Source organism: Cuculus canorus, chromosome 1 (assembly GCF_017976375.1).
Source record: "Cuculus canorus isolate bCucCan1 chromosome 1, bCucCan1.pri, whole genome shotgun sequence".
Lineage (NCBI taxonomy): Eukaryota > Metazoa > Chordata > Aves > Cuculiformes > Cuculidae > Cuculus > Cuculus canorus.
In genome coordinates, this window is record NC_071401.1 from 177,648,025 (window position 1) to 177,662,484 (window position 14,460).

The following is a 14,460-nucleotide window of genomic DNA, read 5'->3' on the forward strand; positions in this document are numbered from 1 at the left end:
CTTGGAGAAGGCCCTGAGCAACCTGCACAAAACTGACCTTGCTCTGGGAGGAGGTTGGACCCACCGGCCTTCAGCTGCCCCCTCCAACCTAAACACTCTATGCTTGTGTTTACAGCATGTCACACCAATGAAGAGAAATGAAGAGAAATAAACAACTTACCAGCCAGGTGGGGATTTTAAGGAAAATAAAAGGGCCCTTACCTGAAAAACGTAACCAAAAGCAATACCTTAATAATCCATCAAAATCACCAGGGAAATGAATAGTAGTAACTCCTGGTACATAAATAACATACACAATTATGCATTCATGACATTGTAAATATTTCCCCCAATATGTTCATACTGTGTAAAATATAAGATATAGCTATGCTGGAATGCATACTAGGGGTCTCTGCATGTCTGCACCTCCTGTGACCTACACCCACAGCACCGAGAAAAAAGGTTTGTCATCTGTAGGCTCTGTGACCTGAACAATTTTTATACTCCTTTACTATTTCAATTTCATCAGGTATGTGCCAACATTTCTTGTAGACAATTTCACCTTCAGTCCCTGCTGAGGATCTGTCCACTAATGACCATAATGAAACATGCTTTGTGTGAGAGCCTGTTCATTTATTTTCATTCCCGTGAGTGCCTTCAGAGACCAGTGTTGCAATCACGGCTACTTACTATTTAATTCCCAGCCAAATTTATGGCCAAATTGAAAAATGGATGCAGGCTGCCTGATGCAGGATGCTTTTGTCTGAAGTGTCCTCATGGAATCATTATACTTGCATTAATCTTTAATCTGCAATTAAACAATCAGTTCAATGTAAAAGATAGCTGCAAACAGATCTCCAGAATCTGTACTAGACAATATATATTAATGGGCATACACGTGCTGTGCAGGGTCTGGGAGAAGAAAAAGCAGCAATTAGGACAGCATCCATCACTAGGCGCCAGGTCAGCGAAAGGTTAGAGGAGAACCAAACACCCCTGAGGTGCTGAGCATCCATCCACTACCTGCCCTGCTCTGGGGCTGTGCCTGCAGTGGTGGGAAACATGGAGAGAAAAGCCAGGTGGGGGTGGGAAAGGAGATACAATGGATTAAGGCATGGCTTCACTGCTAAATCTGCTTTGGCAGAAAATGCAACCTGCTTTGAATCTGTTTCTTTCCAATTAAGAGCCCTGCTCCCAGCTCCGGCAGATGCTTAATTGGAGACTGAGGCTGCCAGGCAGGCACCAGCGCCACAATCATTAACAGGTAGTTTGAAGTCATTAAGGTGCTCCTGCTTGTCAATTCTCCTCTCATATAACACTGACACAAACAAATACATCTTCTTCCTCATGGCAGCCAGCTCACCTCATAGGGAGAGGCGCACACGCATGTGCTGCAAACTCATCTTTGGTTCCTGGGATTGTGAAGTTATTAAATTAGCACCCAAGGCGTCTGATCCAGTGGGGAATACAAACGACCTTCCTGCCTCGTGTCAGTGTAATATTAGAGTGGTACCAAATGGCTTCAACGACAGGTAAGCAGAAAAGCATCTGCTTGATATTTGACTAAAACTGCATAATTAGATCTTGGTAAGAGATCCGTCTGCTCACGTGTGCTTTTATCAAGTGCTCTTGCCTGATCCAAATAAGGAACGAGCTCTCAGACCTCAGTGGACATAATTTTGAATGCAAACGTGGGCACTACCTTAAGAAACTCTATACCTGTGCGGAGCCTTTTGTATGAATAGATGACTGTGCCAATACACCAGGTTTTTAATTACAAACATGGAGAAAAAAACTACGATGACACCCTTGAACCCTGTCTTATTACAAGACATTTCTCCTTTGCAAGTTTTAGTCTTAGTAATTCGCTCACTGGTTTAGCATAAAAAAAAAAGAGTTACTGGATTCATGTCAAGCAGGGAGATTAATTTTGTTCTTGCTTACAAGGGTATACCGACGAAAATCCACAACTGTCCCATTTAATGATGTAAAGAACTCACTACCATTTACCATTTGTGGCTTACAAATCAGCTGATCTTGAGAAACATACACTAATTAAGGGCAAGGAAGTAAAAGGCATTTATTGATTGCAAGGTCTGAAGCACCAGAAAATTGATTAAATATATGTTGTTAAGGAGTTAATAAATGATTTAACTCTGCTATGCCATGCTCTATGTACACCCAGGGCTATGGTAGCTAAATGGCAATTCAATGATATAGTCTTCCATTATTTCCAGTGGGCTAATAAGACAAGCAATTAGACTGTTGTCTTCTCTTCAAACTACAGCATTAATACACTCATTCATGCAAAAGAATAAATGATACCCAGCAGGTGGGGACAAAACTACCACATATAAAATATTTTGCAAAAAGAAGACCCATTCATTTAAAACAATTGCAAGAAAAGTCTCAGTCAGCTGCTACATAAAAATAATTTACATTTGGTCCACTGGCAGGGAGAAGAGCCCTAAGATGTGTGACCTTTTTAATGGATTCTGTCCCTAAAGTAATACAGACTGCCAACAGACTACAATGGTTGTAAAATGATTAACTGAGATCCCTCTTTTCTGACAAACTGACTCTTTAACAACATGCTGCTCATGGTTCAATGAATAGGATTATCCTGACACAGAAAACCTAGGGCCAGATGTCAAGTTTCAGATGGGAAATGTATGGAGTTGTCTTCTGTAAGGTCATGTAGCTGCTAAAATGTTTGCTCCCTATCCCAGATGGTGCGTGGGTGCTCTCAGACAAGCAGGGAGGAGGACAACCAAAGCACGCTGCACCCGCACACCCAGGGCAGGGCAGCGGTCCATGTCCGAGAAGCTTGCTGCTGTGTCTGGTGGCAGCTGGACAGGACATCATGAGGCTATGGAATGGACTGTCTGGGGATTGGTCACATCCCTGCCTATCACAGGCTCTAGGCCATGAGGAGTTTGGTCAGAATAAAGCCACAGGCTTCAAGTTCTGCCCTGTCAGAAGAATTTGCTGCTCAGGCTGAATAAGCATAAACACAGAAATGAACCCATATAATTACTACTTTCCAATTCCCTTTCTACCCACAAGTGATGCTATACTGCACTTTTCCTCATCATGCCTCTACTGCTTTACAGAATACCAAATGAACATATAGCTTTCACTAAAATCTAAAAAACTGTCAATTTTTATCTTTACTCCTATAATATAGGCATTTGCAGAAAAAATAATCTGTCCTTTTCTTTTGCTCCTTCCTCACACACACATATGAGCACAGCACACACACACACACAATGTAAAATCGTTGAAAAATAAACCTAGGTAGATATCAGATGATCACCTAATCCACCCGTCTCAAGGATTTACTTGAGAATAGTTTTACTTAATCTGTTCTCAAAACCTGCTACTAACAGATGCCTAGCAACTCCAAAGACATCCTTCTTACCCTTGTAAGGCTTTTCTTAAACTCAGATCTAAACCTATATTGTTGCAGTTTAACAATAACACATTAAAACATTGTTTATTGTCTCACCCTTCACAGGCATTGAGAAGTTACTCCCATATGTTCCTTTAAAAACCAGATCTCCTCTGTAACTAAAGATAGCAAACCTTTTGAGTCTCGCTGTCATGCCAACTCTTAGGTGTGACTTCAGCCCTAGAATTCTCAGTTACTTGCATATTTATTCTCTTGTTGTCCCTCCTGTTTCCCCCTTCACGTAAATTACACACTGAGCCATGCTGCACATCCTTAGCAATAATGGGCTTACTTAAGAGTACTTCACTATTTTGACAATGCCGAATTTAAATCAGTGCGTGCTGCTTTGCTTCTGTCAGGCACGCAGCACTCTTTTTTGAAGCCTATCAATAGGCACAAAATGACGGGTGGTCATCTGAACAACACTTGGTGTTTCCATATTCAGCTCAGCAGTCTACAGAATTTTAACCAGGGAGCCAAAACGATAACAAGCAAAAGATTTTTTCCAATCAAGTTAAAATGTTTCAAGTGGCCCATTTTCACTTTCTGTACGCTTCTGAAAGATGACTAGGAGTCAATGTGAGAGATTAAGCTCTGTTGGTGGTGTAGTGAATTCATAATAAATTAATAAGCAAGAATGCTTCAATTTTGGTTTGACACTGTCAGTACACGGAACTACAAAAGGGTATTCACACAGAGGTGAGAATGAAAACTGAATGTAGTGACAACGGATTAGTCTCAAGTAGCAGAGGACCTTGGAAAACTGTAAGAATGCTGTTTTGTTCACTAAAATACTGTAAACCAGTAATCGCTCAACAGCTTTCCAAAAAAACATCCTGCCTCTATGCATTTATCATTTTAAGCTGTGGGAGAGGCCCAATAATGCCAACAGTAAGTTACAGAAATAGAAAGAAAGAGGTGATGTGCTGTTCAGATACAATCTCACAGCTTTGTTATGTTGTTATACTTTTATTCACATTTTGGTGACAGTAGGAGGTCCTGTCAGGAACTACAGCCTCCGGTGTAGAATTATAGAATGTGCTGAGTTGGAAGGGAATCTCCTTCCCAGCCAGCTTACCAGTGGGTTAAGACTCTTCAGATAAATAAGGTGATCCTATCTAACCAATAATGCTTTAAATGGATATTCTCATCTCTTTGAAGGCAAACTTTCTATCTCTGAACACACTTTCAGAAATCACGCACAACTGTATTTATTTAATTGGAAATAAATCTACACACTGCAGTCTTTTAAAGGTGCAAAGCATACAACATCTCACAGCTCACATGAATAATAGCAGCTGGAAGTCAGGCTCCTCAGACTCCAGCCAACAACCTTCTGACACCACTACGGATTGGAAAGTCAGTTTCTCAGTGGGAAAAATGTTTTCTTAGTTATAGAGTTTCTTTTCTTAGTTATGGAAATCAAAATTGTGAAGTCAGGTTCTTAACCAAAATACTTCCTACTAAGGAAATATTTTTTTGCTGAACTATGTCAAAGTCAAAAGGCTTCTTAAAGGATTAGGATACTTCAGATTTTCTGTAGTTCCTTTGTTATTTCTTTACCATGCTCCTAGTTGGGATTGGGAGACTCACTGGAATGAAACTATATGCAAGATGTGCTTCCAAAATCCGAAGATATAACAGTACTACGAAACACTGGCTTAAAGCATATTCTGCTTTCTCACAAAGGTTTCTGATTTCCTTTACAAGATACTGAAATTCTACAGCAATTACCTCCTTTGAGTATTTATGTAGGCTGATCAAATACCTACCAAACTTCAAAATTGATTTAGCTTGAATTCAGATCATATCTTACACACATAACTGAACATCCAAAACATAATCTACATGCTCACAGATGAAAAAAATACAAAAATACAAACCCAAAAAACCCAGTCCCGACTCCCCCTTGCTATTCTGTATCTTTATTTCTTCAAGAGAAATGGAGAAAATACATTTATAGCAGCAATAGCAAAACATGAACATACAACAGTAAAACCTCAGAAAATGAGTATGTTGATGCCCAAGTCTGCAAAGGATTGGTCACTACTGAAGGCTGCCCAACACACTGATGGAGCCCTCGCTAACACAAACCTTGCCATCTCTCAACTTCCACAGCCTGCCAGTCTTCACTGGCAATCTCTCTTCCCATACCTCTCGAGTGGTGGACCATAAGGCAGAGAGTAGGGGAGCAAAGTTTCATGACCACCTGAAGAATCTGAACATACATAAGTTTATGTGACCTAACAAAATGCATCCCAAAGTCCTAAGGGAATTGGCTGCTGTAGTGGCCCAGCCACTCTCAACTATATTTGAAAAGTCATGGCAGACAGGTGAAGTCCCTGGTGACTAGAAAAAGGGAAACATTGCACCCATTTTTAAAAAAGGGTAGAAAGGAGGACACTGGGAACAACCATACTGATGGCCTCATCTCTGTACCTGGAAGGATCATGGAAAAGATCTCCCAGGCAGCTGTGCCACGGCACAGCTGGCTAACCTAGTGGTCATCTGTGATGGAGTGACTACCTCAGTGGACAAGGAAAGAACTACAGATGTCATCTATCTGGACTTTTGTAAGGCCTTCGACATGGTCCCCCACAACATCCCTCTAAATTGGAAGGATATAGATTTGATGGGTGGATAAGGAATTGGTTGGATGGTCTCATCCAAAGGGTAGTGTCAACGGCTCAGTGTCCCAATGGAGATATGTGACAAGCAGCATCCCTCAGGGATCCATATTGAGACCAGTACTGCTTAATATCTTAATCAAGAACATGGAGAGTGTGATGGAGCACACCCTCAGCAAGCTGGCGGATGACACCAAGCTGAGTGGTATGGTTGACGTATCTCAGGGACAGAATGCTACCCAGAGGGACCTGGACAAGCTCGAGAAGTGGGCTCATGTGAATTTCATTAGGTTCAACAAGGCCAAGTGCAAGGTCCTACACCTGGGTCAGGGCCACTCCTGGAATTAATACAGGCTGGGAGATGAAGGGATTGAGAGCAGCCCTTCCAAGAAGGACTTGGGGATACTGGTGGATGAAAAGCTCACCATGGGCCAGCAATGTGCACTTGGAGCCCAGAAGGTCGACAATATCCTGGGCTGGATCAAAAGAAATGTGGCCAGCAGGTCGAGGGAGGTGATTTCACCCCTTTACTCTGCTCTCATGAGATCTCACCTGGAGTACTGTGTTCAGTTCTGGAATCCTCAGGAAAGACATAGACCTATTGTAGTCAGTCCAGAGGAGTGCCATGAGAATGCTCAGAGCGATGGGACACATCTCCTATGAAGAAAGGCTGAGAGAGTTAGGGTTGTTGAGCCTGAAGAAGAGAAGGTTCTGGGAAGACTTTATTGCAGTCTTTCTGTACTTAAAGGAAACTTACAAGAAAGATAGGGACAAAGTTTTAATAGAAACTATTGTGATAGGACAAGGAGTAATGGTTTTAAACCAAGGAGAGTAGATTCAGACTAGATGCAAGGAAGATTTTTTTTTTTTACAATGAGGGTGGTGAAACACTGGAACGGGTTACCCAGAGAGGTGGTAGATGCCTCATCCCTGAAAACATTCAAGGTCAGGTTGGATGGGGCTTTAAGCAACTTAATCTAGTTGAAGATGCCCCTGTTCATTGGAAGGAACCCCTGTTCATTGGAAGGGAGTTGGACTAGGTGACCTTTAACGGTCCCTTCCAACCCAAACCATTCTATGATTCTCTGTCTTTCTTTTTATTTCTCAGAAATATCCCAGCTAGGAAGTACTTAAAACAGAACAAGAGATTAAAGCCCTCTTATAAGAGTTACACAGCTGTTTTGCTATTATTTACCACCCTTCTACCTCTGACACTTAGCACATATGTTTTCTGTATTGCTAGTAGCTATTATTGGCTAGTGGAAATACTAAGCGTATAAACATACATGAACCACAGGCATATAAAAATTGCAATACACATGAGTTCAGGCCACTTAAGGTCCATGGAGAAGTGAACAGAAAAACAAAGACCAGAAAAGAAAAAAGGCACTAAGGAAGGCAAAGGCTATTTATTAAAACACTGGTGTTCTTGGCTTCTGTGTCTGAGGATCAAGACCATGCATTGTAAACAGATGCAAATTCTGCAACTAATATTCAGATATATTATACAAGTCCTCTATGTCCTGCATTTTTTTTTGCAATGTAAAAACAGATGATACAGGTTGGGTATGTGGTAGCAGATCATAATCCGAGTTGATGCTAAAGCCTGCAGTTGTCTCTGGGTCATGGATTTTTATACTCTTTGTTTGTGCTAAGCTAAAGATTGAAATATGCTTTACCTATGTGATCTCTCTGTGTCACTAAAAGGAATGGATTTTTTTCCTAAGGAAGGAGGCACAGAAAACAAAACATTGCACAAAATGCATCCACTTATATTTCACTGGAAACTTTGTGAAGGAAAGTGAAAACAAAACATAAGACACAAGGAAATCTCTGACTCATGTAATATTTCATACTGTGTCTTCAAGAAAGTCACAAAAAGCACTCTGCTGCACCTACAGGCATTAACTATACTTAGAAGTTAGCACCGATTACCTTGCATTTTCTCTGGCATTTGTGTGAAAAAAGTCAGTCAGAAAATGCACACAAAAAGGTATAATACATACTGTGATGTCGGTTCTGCCTCATATTTTTATTTGTTTGCAGTCTCCAAAGCTCAAGCTCCCTGTTTGAGTAATCATGCCACAACTTCCTTAAACCATAAAAAAGTGAGAGATGCTTTGCTCACTGTTCTCTAGACTTCCTTTTCTTCTGCAAAATCTGAAACTTCCTAACAACCTCTCCCCCCGCCCCACTAGTGTAGTGTCACCCTTAGATGTCATTGAAACGATACTAATCATATTTGTAGCTGAGTATGACACTCAGCCACTAGGAGCAAAGCTATTTGGCACTGTAATGCAAATGACTGCATTCATCAAATGAGCTTTGTTAGTTATTCATTGTGTTCCTTATCGTTCGTTCCCCAAACCCCAGTGCCTCTGCAGTGTGCATGGAGGTGTGTCCGCGGCAGCATTGCCACTATAAAACCAACCCTTATCAGGCAGAGCAGGGTGCTGCAGGAGTGACCTGCCAAGTCACCGCATCCTCTCTCCTCACCCTCACCCTTTTGTGCCCAGTGCCGCTCTTTGTCCTCATCATCCATGGGATCTGTCTCTCCCTGCTCCGCTCCCTGTGCCAGATCCTCTCCCACATCTGGAAGAAAGATTTGCAATGACAAGGACTCTTGAGAGATCTGTAATTCCTTCTTTCTTCCACCCCATCTCCTCATTTTCTTCTCAAAATGACTGCTCCGACAAATCTTCTGCAGGGACTGGCTTATAAAAACAATCACCGCAACAAAACAGCCCAAGCCACGGTGCGTATCTCAGCAGCCCAGCAGGCCTGCACATACAGAAAACGATATTGACTAGTTTCAAAAGGGACAGACGCCGACTCTGATGCAGGCAGGCACTTGGGGCTTTTTTTTTCATTAAATCTTTCACTGCTTAACACAGTTCAACATATCACTCAGTACCTCCAGAGAAAAGCTTTAGGGGACTGGAGCCAGAGATTAATCCCTCTGTAATTTCTACTGCTGCTGGCGGTACTAACTGCCAAGGGATTTTGCGGGCGAGATAATGGCACTGTTAGCTTGTAACCTAGGTGTAAAAATGGTATTAATAAAACTGGGATGGTTGAGGTCCCATCAATAATTGTGACACACCAATTTTATTGGATGTAGTAGATGCAATCCTTTTGATGTGATACTGGAGGCTCATCCTAACATGGTAATTAGCAGAGGTTGGGGAGCTACTCAAAACATTGTCTAGCACAACAGCTAAGCATCAAGGACAATCCAGAAGTTTAACTTCTAAAGCAAATGTAAAGATATAAAAATTCCTTTAGTAGAAGACTGGTCTGGATCTTTCTACAGTGAAAATGCAATTAAACATGGTATAAATATGGTGTATAATTAAATCAGTTTGGAAGGATTCTGCCAGATATTCTATAATTAATGTTTGTATAAGAACAGATTTTCTGTTTTGCAAGAATCAGCAGATAATCAGCAGTTGATTTTTAAACTGCAAATATGCTGATCCAAGCATAATCATTTTTACACATGTACCTCACCTTTCATGAAAACATAAGCAAGAAACACTTCCTTCACCTGAAGAACTGCTGTGACATCATGAGGCATAATCCTCAAACAACTCCAATTGTATTTTTTCCTGTTTATCTCTAGCAGAGGGAAGAAAAAAAAAAAAGTTGAATAGGGTGGAAGCCCTAATTTCAAGTTCTTGGCACCCTGTGTGACCTTGGGCAAAACTTTTTTTATAGCTTTGTTTCCCATACTTCCTTGACTCAAATCAAGATTATTCTATCGGATTGAAATGTATTTGATGCTACGGTTGGGGTAATAGACCTAGAGTAGTACTATCAAGACTTGTGCAATAAATAATGTATGAACTAAGTGCAAGGTTAGTCTAAATCCTTTATGTGAAAAGAAGAGTAAGTGAAGATTTGAGAAAGTCAAAGGCTAAAAGAAGAATGGAATGCCAGGAATCCATCAGTGTGACAAAGAAAACAGCAGATACTTAACATCGTGAGGACAGTTTTTTATTGGAAACTCTCATGCTTCTGGTCATCTCGTTTCTCCAATTTTCGGAAGCCCCCTCACCTTCCTGAATCCTCAATTTGTTTTGTGCTAATGGAGCAAGAATTCTCATCAATGGGTAATTAAAATCATTGGCATATTGATGGCTTATACTCTACTTCTATTGAACCCACCTGTGAAATTTCTATATTTCAAGCGAAGATTTTAGAAATACAATAGGTCAGAAATAATGAGCTAGATTGTGGGATTTGTCATGCACCATTAAAAAGAGGCCTTGAAATGGTAATAGACAAAAGAAATTTCTCCTTACATATGAGAATATCCAACTGACCTGTTGTTTATGTCTTTAAATTTCATTGCTTATCCCATCCAATGAAAACAGTCAGACTGATAAGCAAGCCAAGGTACTTGCATGGCCAAGATGGTGAAGGATTCTGCTACATCAGAAGGAAAATTTTGACACAACTCTTCCTGTCTCTCATTCTTTACAAGCTTGAAAAGTCAACAGCAAGGAATAAGTAAAAAGCTGCTCCTTGACTTTGATTCTCTGCTGCTCCTAGACCCCTCATCTCACTTCTGTGCCTGGGAGATCATCCTGGTAGCTATGCCAAGGCACCTTGAGGACAGAGAGCTGAATTGAGACAGCCAACATGGCTTCACCAAGAACAAGTCCTGCCTGACCAACGCAGTGGCCATCTATGATGGAGTGACTACCTCAGTGGACAAGGGAAGAACTATGGATGTCACCCATCTGGATTTCTTAAGGCCTTTGACACTATCCCCTTCTCTCTAAATTGTAGAGATATGGATTTGATGGGTGGATAAGGAATCGGTTGGATGGTCTCATCAAAATAGTAGTGGTCACTGGCTCAATGTCCTGATGGAGATCAGTGACAAGTGGTGTCTCTCAGGCACCACTACTGTTTAACGTCTTCATCAATGACACAGAGAGCGGGATTGAGTACACCCTCAGCAAGTTTGCAGATGACACCAAGCTGAGTGGTGTGGTTGACATATCTGAGGGGCAGAATGCTATCCAAAGGCACCTGGACAAACTTGAGAAGAAAGGTTCAACATAGCCAAGTGCAAGGTCCTCAACTTCACTCTGGTGAGACCTCATCTGAGTCCTGCATTCAGCTCGGGAGCCCTCAGCACAGAAAAGAGATGGGCCTGCTGGAGCTGGTCCAGAGGAGGGCCACAAGAATGATCAAAAGGGTGGAACACCTCTCCTATGAGGAGAGATTGAAAGAGTAGGAGTTGTTCAGCCTGGAGAAGAGAAGGCTCCAGGGACACCTTATTGCAGCCTTTCAGTACTTAAAGGGGATTTACAAGAAGACTGGGACAGACATTTTAGCAAGGTCTGTTGCAAAAGGACAAGGAGTAATGCTTTTAATTTAAAAAACAGTAGATTCAGATTAGACAGAAAGAAGAAAATTTTTACAATGAGAGTGATGAGACACTGGAATGGATTGCCCAGAGAGGTGGTAGATGCCTCATCCCTGGAAACATTTAAACTCGGATTGGGGCTCTGAGCAATGTGATCCAGTTGAAGATCCCAGTTGAAGGGGGTTGGACTAGATGATCTTTCAAAATCCTTTCCATGCCATACACGTCCATGATTCTATGATAATATCTGTTGTTATTATTAAATTTGTTCCCATTTAAAATCTTATTTTGATTAGAAAAGCAGTTCTAACGTAGCAGAGAATGCCATCGTTTACAATAATAAACGACAGCCCTTATGTCATTCCTTGGAAGTTCTGCTATGTATTTTTAGTAACTGTCATTTACAAAGTTTCTATCCTGTCTCTCCCTCATCTTATTCTAATCATGTAAAATTCACTGCTGAGTATAAGGCCATCCAAAGCCCAGACAATTCTTCATGCTCTTCCTCTAGGACCGATATACAAGTATTAGAAAAAAAGTTACCAAATGCCTGCTGGCAACTATAGTCAGCTGCCAGGAGCTGGAGATGTAAAATGTTTCATCTCTACAAGTGGTTGTGGTGTGATAGCACTCGCAGAGCATTTTAGGAAAGCTTGCTCAGGTGTATCTTAAAGATACCACTTTCCACTTAGACTTAGTTGGCTTCAGGGTTCAAGACTGAAGGGTCTCAACACTAAGAAAATTGCAGGAACTGCTTCAAATTCAACTGCAGCAAATACCTAACTCTTGATTGGGCCTTTGAAAATCCTGGATGGAAAACTAAAAGCAGGAACATCAGAGGAGAGAGGACCCCATGGAACTTTATCTAAGACCTGCAACATAATTTGCATCTGCATAAAAAAGGCTGGGTAGAACAAACTACTCATCAACCTATACAATATTCATCACTCCTGTAGTACGTCTAGTTGTTTAACACCGTCCTTTAACCAAAACATCACCTCTCTCTATATATATATGAATATATATATGAAATATATATATGATTTTATATATATATGAAAAATATCTATATATATAAGGAAGAGCTGTTTACAACCCTGGTATGCTGAACTAGTCAACGACACAGAAAAACATAACCTAGCTGCACATTTATTACCCTTAAAAGGAGACATAAATGTATCACATTGCAGAAAAATCTAAAGGTGTACTTCCAGAAATGGGAAGTAAAAAGCTGAAGCGTTAGATACTCTGTTAGCAGAGGGGAAAAAAAAAATAAATCTTTCAATTGGTTACAAACTCCTTAGCACAGAAGATTAAATTTTAGTAGAAAATTATCAAATCAGCAGAAAATAAAATTGATCATTCCCATGCATACTGCAAAAGCAATATTTTACTAAGAAGGCTGAATCCCTCAAATACAACATAAAAGCTTGCCATGACAGATAGTCCTATTACAAAAGGTACTGAGTGCATAATTAACCACTGCTAATACCTACCTGAATATTTGAAAAGAAGAAAAATTTATTCAAGTGGGATATTAACTATTCATCAAAACTGCAAAAAATATATATAAATGAAATTTCTGCAGTGAAAACATGCACTAGCTGGGCTATGTTTACGATCCCCTGACAGAAGATGTATAAATAGGAAAAATTTACCACTCATTCACTAGAGGCTAATGAAGCAGAACTAAGATCACATGCACACCATCACTCAAGTACAGGACATTTGCAACTTCTCAATTTTGTATGGATCTGCCTGTTGAAGTCACATATTCTGTAACAAAGGTCACTTTTCTTTTTTTTTTCAGTCTAAATAGGAAACTGTAATTGGCTTGGAAGTTTCATTTTTCTTATACTAATGTTAATCTAATGAGTATTCTCTCCACATTCCTGGATATTGGTGATGAAGGACTCTGCATTCTCAGTTCCCCAGAATCCATCAGTTAAAGACAGAAAGGCATAAAAAGTAATATTTAATTGAAGATTTATGCTCTGTAAATGGATTTATACTCTTAGATGTACCGTCACAACTCTAAACTTTGTGTTTTTATAACAGTTCACAAAAATGAAGAAAAACTAACCTTGTTATTTCCATACTATCCAAACTATTGCAACTACTTAGCTGCAAATGTCTTAACAGCTAAGTATCTGTTAATCTAAAAAAATGATTCTTAGAGCTAACACATTTGTTAAGGATAATCAGAAGTTTATACTCTGCAGACAGGTGCAAGTAAGGTCTAAATTCTCAAACAACGGCAAGTTTCCAATCTCTGAATGTTCATTTAGAGTAGTGCAAGCTGCATCACTTTTTCAGCCAATACAGGCATATGGACAATATTCCTGAATATAGTCTCAGCTCTGAAAGCTGTAACATTTGCCACTCTTAAGTGTAAAATATTTAGGAATTTTTAGCATCATCTCATTCTGATGACTTTATTTATCTGCAACACGTAGTATCTTCTAGAAGTTGTTTGTGAATGAAATATAAATTAGTTCTCTTCTCACAGAAAGATGTAAAGTATGTCCCATGAATTTGCTTTCACAGATGTCCTAGCAAACATGCCGCTCCACCACTGATTTTAGTCAGTGGATTATCCCTATTACACTATTTTCTTCCTAATTTATTTACACGCCCTATAATGTACTTAACAAAGATCTTAGTGTGACAGGTGAATGCTATATTCATTAAGAATTGCAAGCCTATTTCTAAGAACAGGGAACAAATAGTACTTGTGCTTAAAGGAGCATGCTAGGAAAATACTCTCCAGAGATGAATTCTGCTTCTGTTTTCTAAGTGGGTTCAATGTAATGCCAATTTACAGGAAGCATGACTTTTCCCTGCTGTAAATACAAATCTCCACTACTCTTATAGCATAAAGGTGTCCTTAATGAAAGGTTTAATTCTGCTTACCTTTTTCAATAAGCACACTCTACAGATTCCTCAAATAAAAGAGGGAAAAATATCTTACTGCATCTGAACCTTCAGCAATGCATCTTTAACTTCACTCTTTCTACCTAGAA

The 14,460-nt window shown here is 40.1% G+C and overlaps 1 protein-coding gene across 6 annotated transcripts in view; it reads right to left on the minus strand.

The window, feature by feature from the left end:
• The window catches only part of PDZRN4 (PDZ domain containing ring finger 4), a 248,861-nt gene that overhangs the window by 78,133 nt on the left and 156,268 nt on the right, over positions 1-14,460 (minus strand). Inside the window, exon 1 of one of the 6 annotated variants that reach the window (XM_054056316.1) lies at positions 8,560-8,607. The exons of 4 other annotated variants lie outside the window; for them this stretch is intronic. In XM_054056316.1, coding sequence (XP_053912291.1) covers positions 8,560-8,595 — 36 coding nt within the window. In that variant the 5' untranslated portion in view covers positions 8,596-8,607. Of the gene's footprint in view, positions 1-6,609; positions 6,667-8,559; positions 8,608-14,460 lie in introns of those variants that run through there. One more of the 6 variants, XM_054056315.1, reaches the window with a different exon arrangement.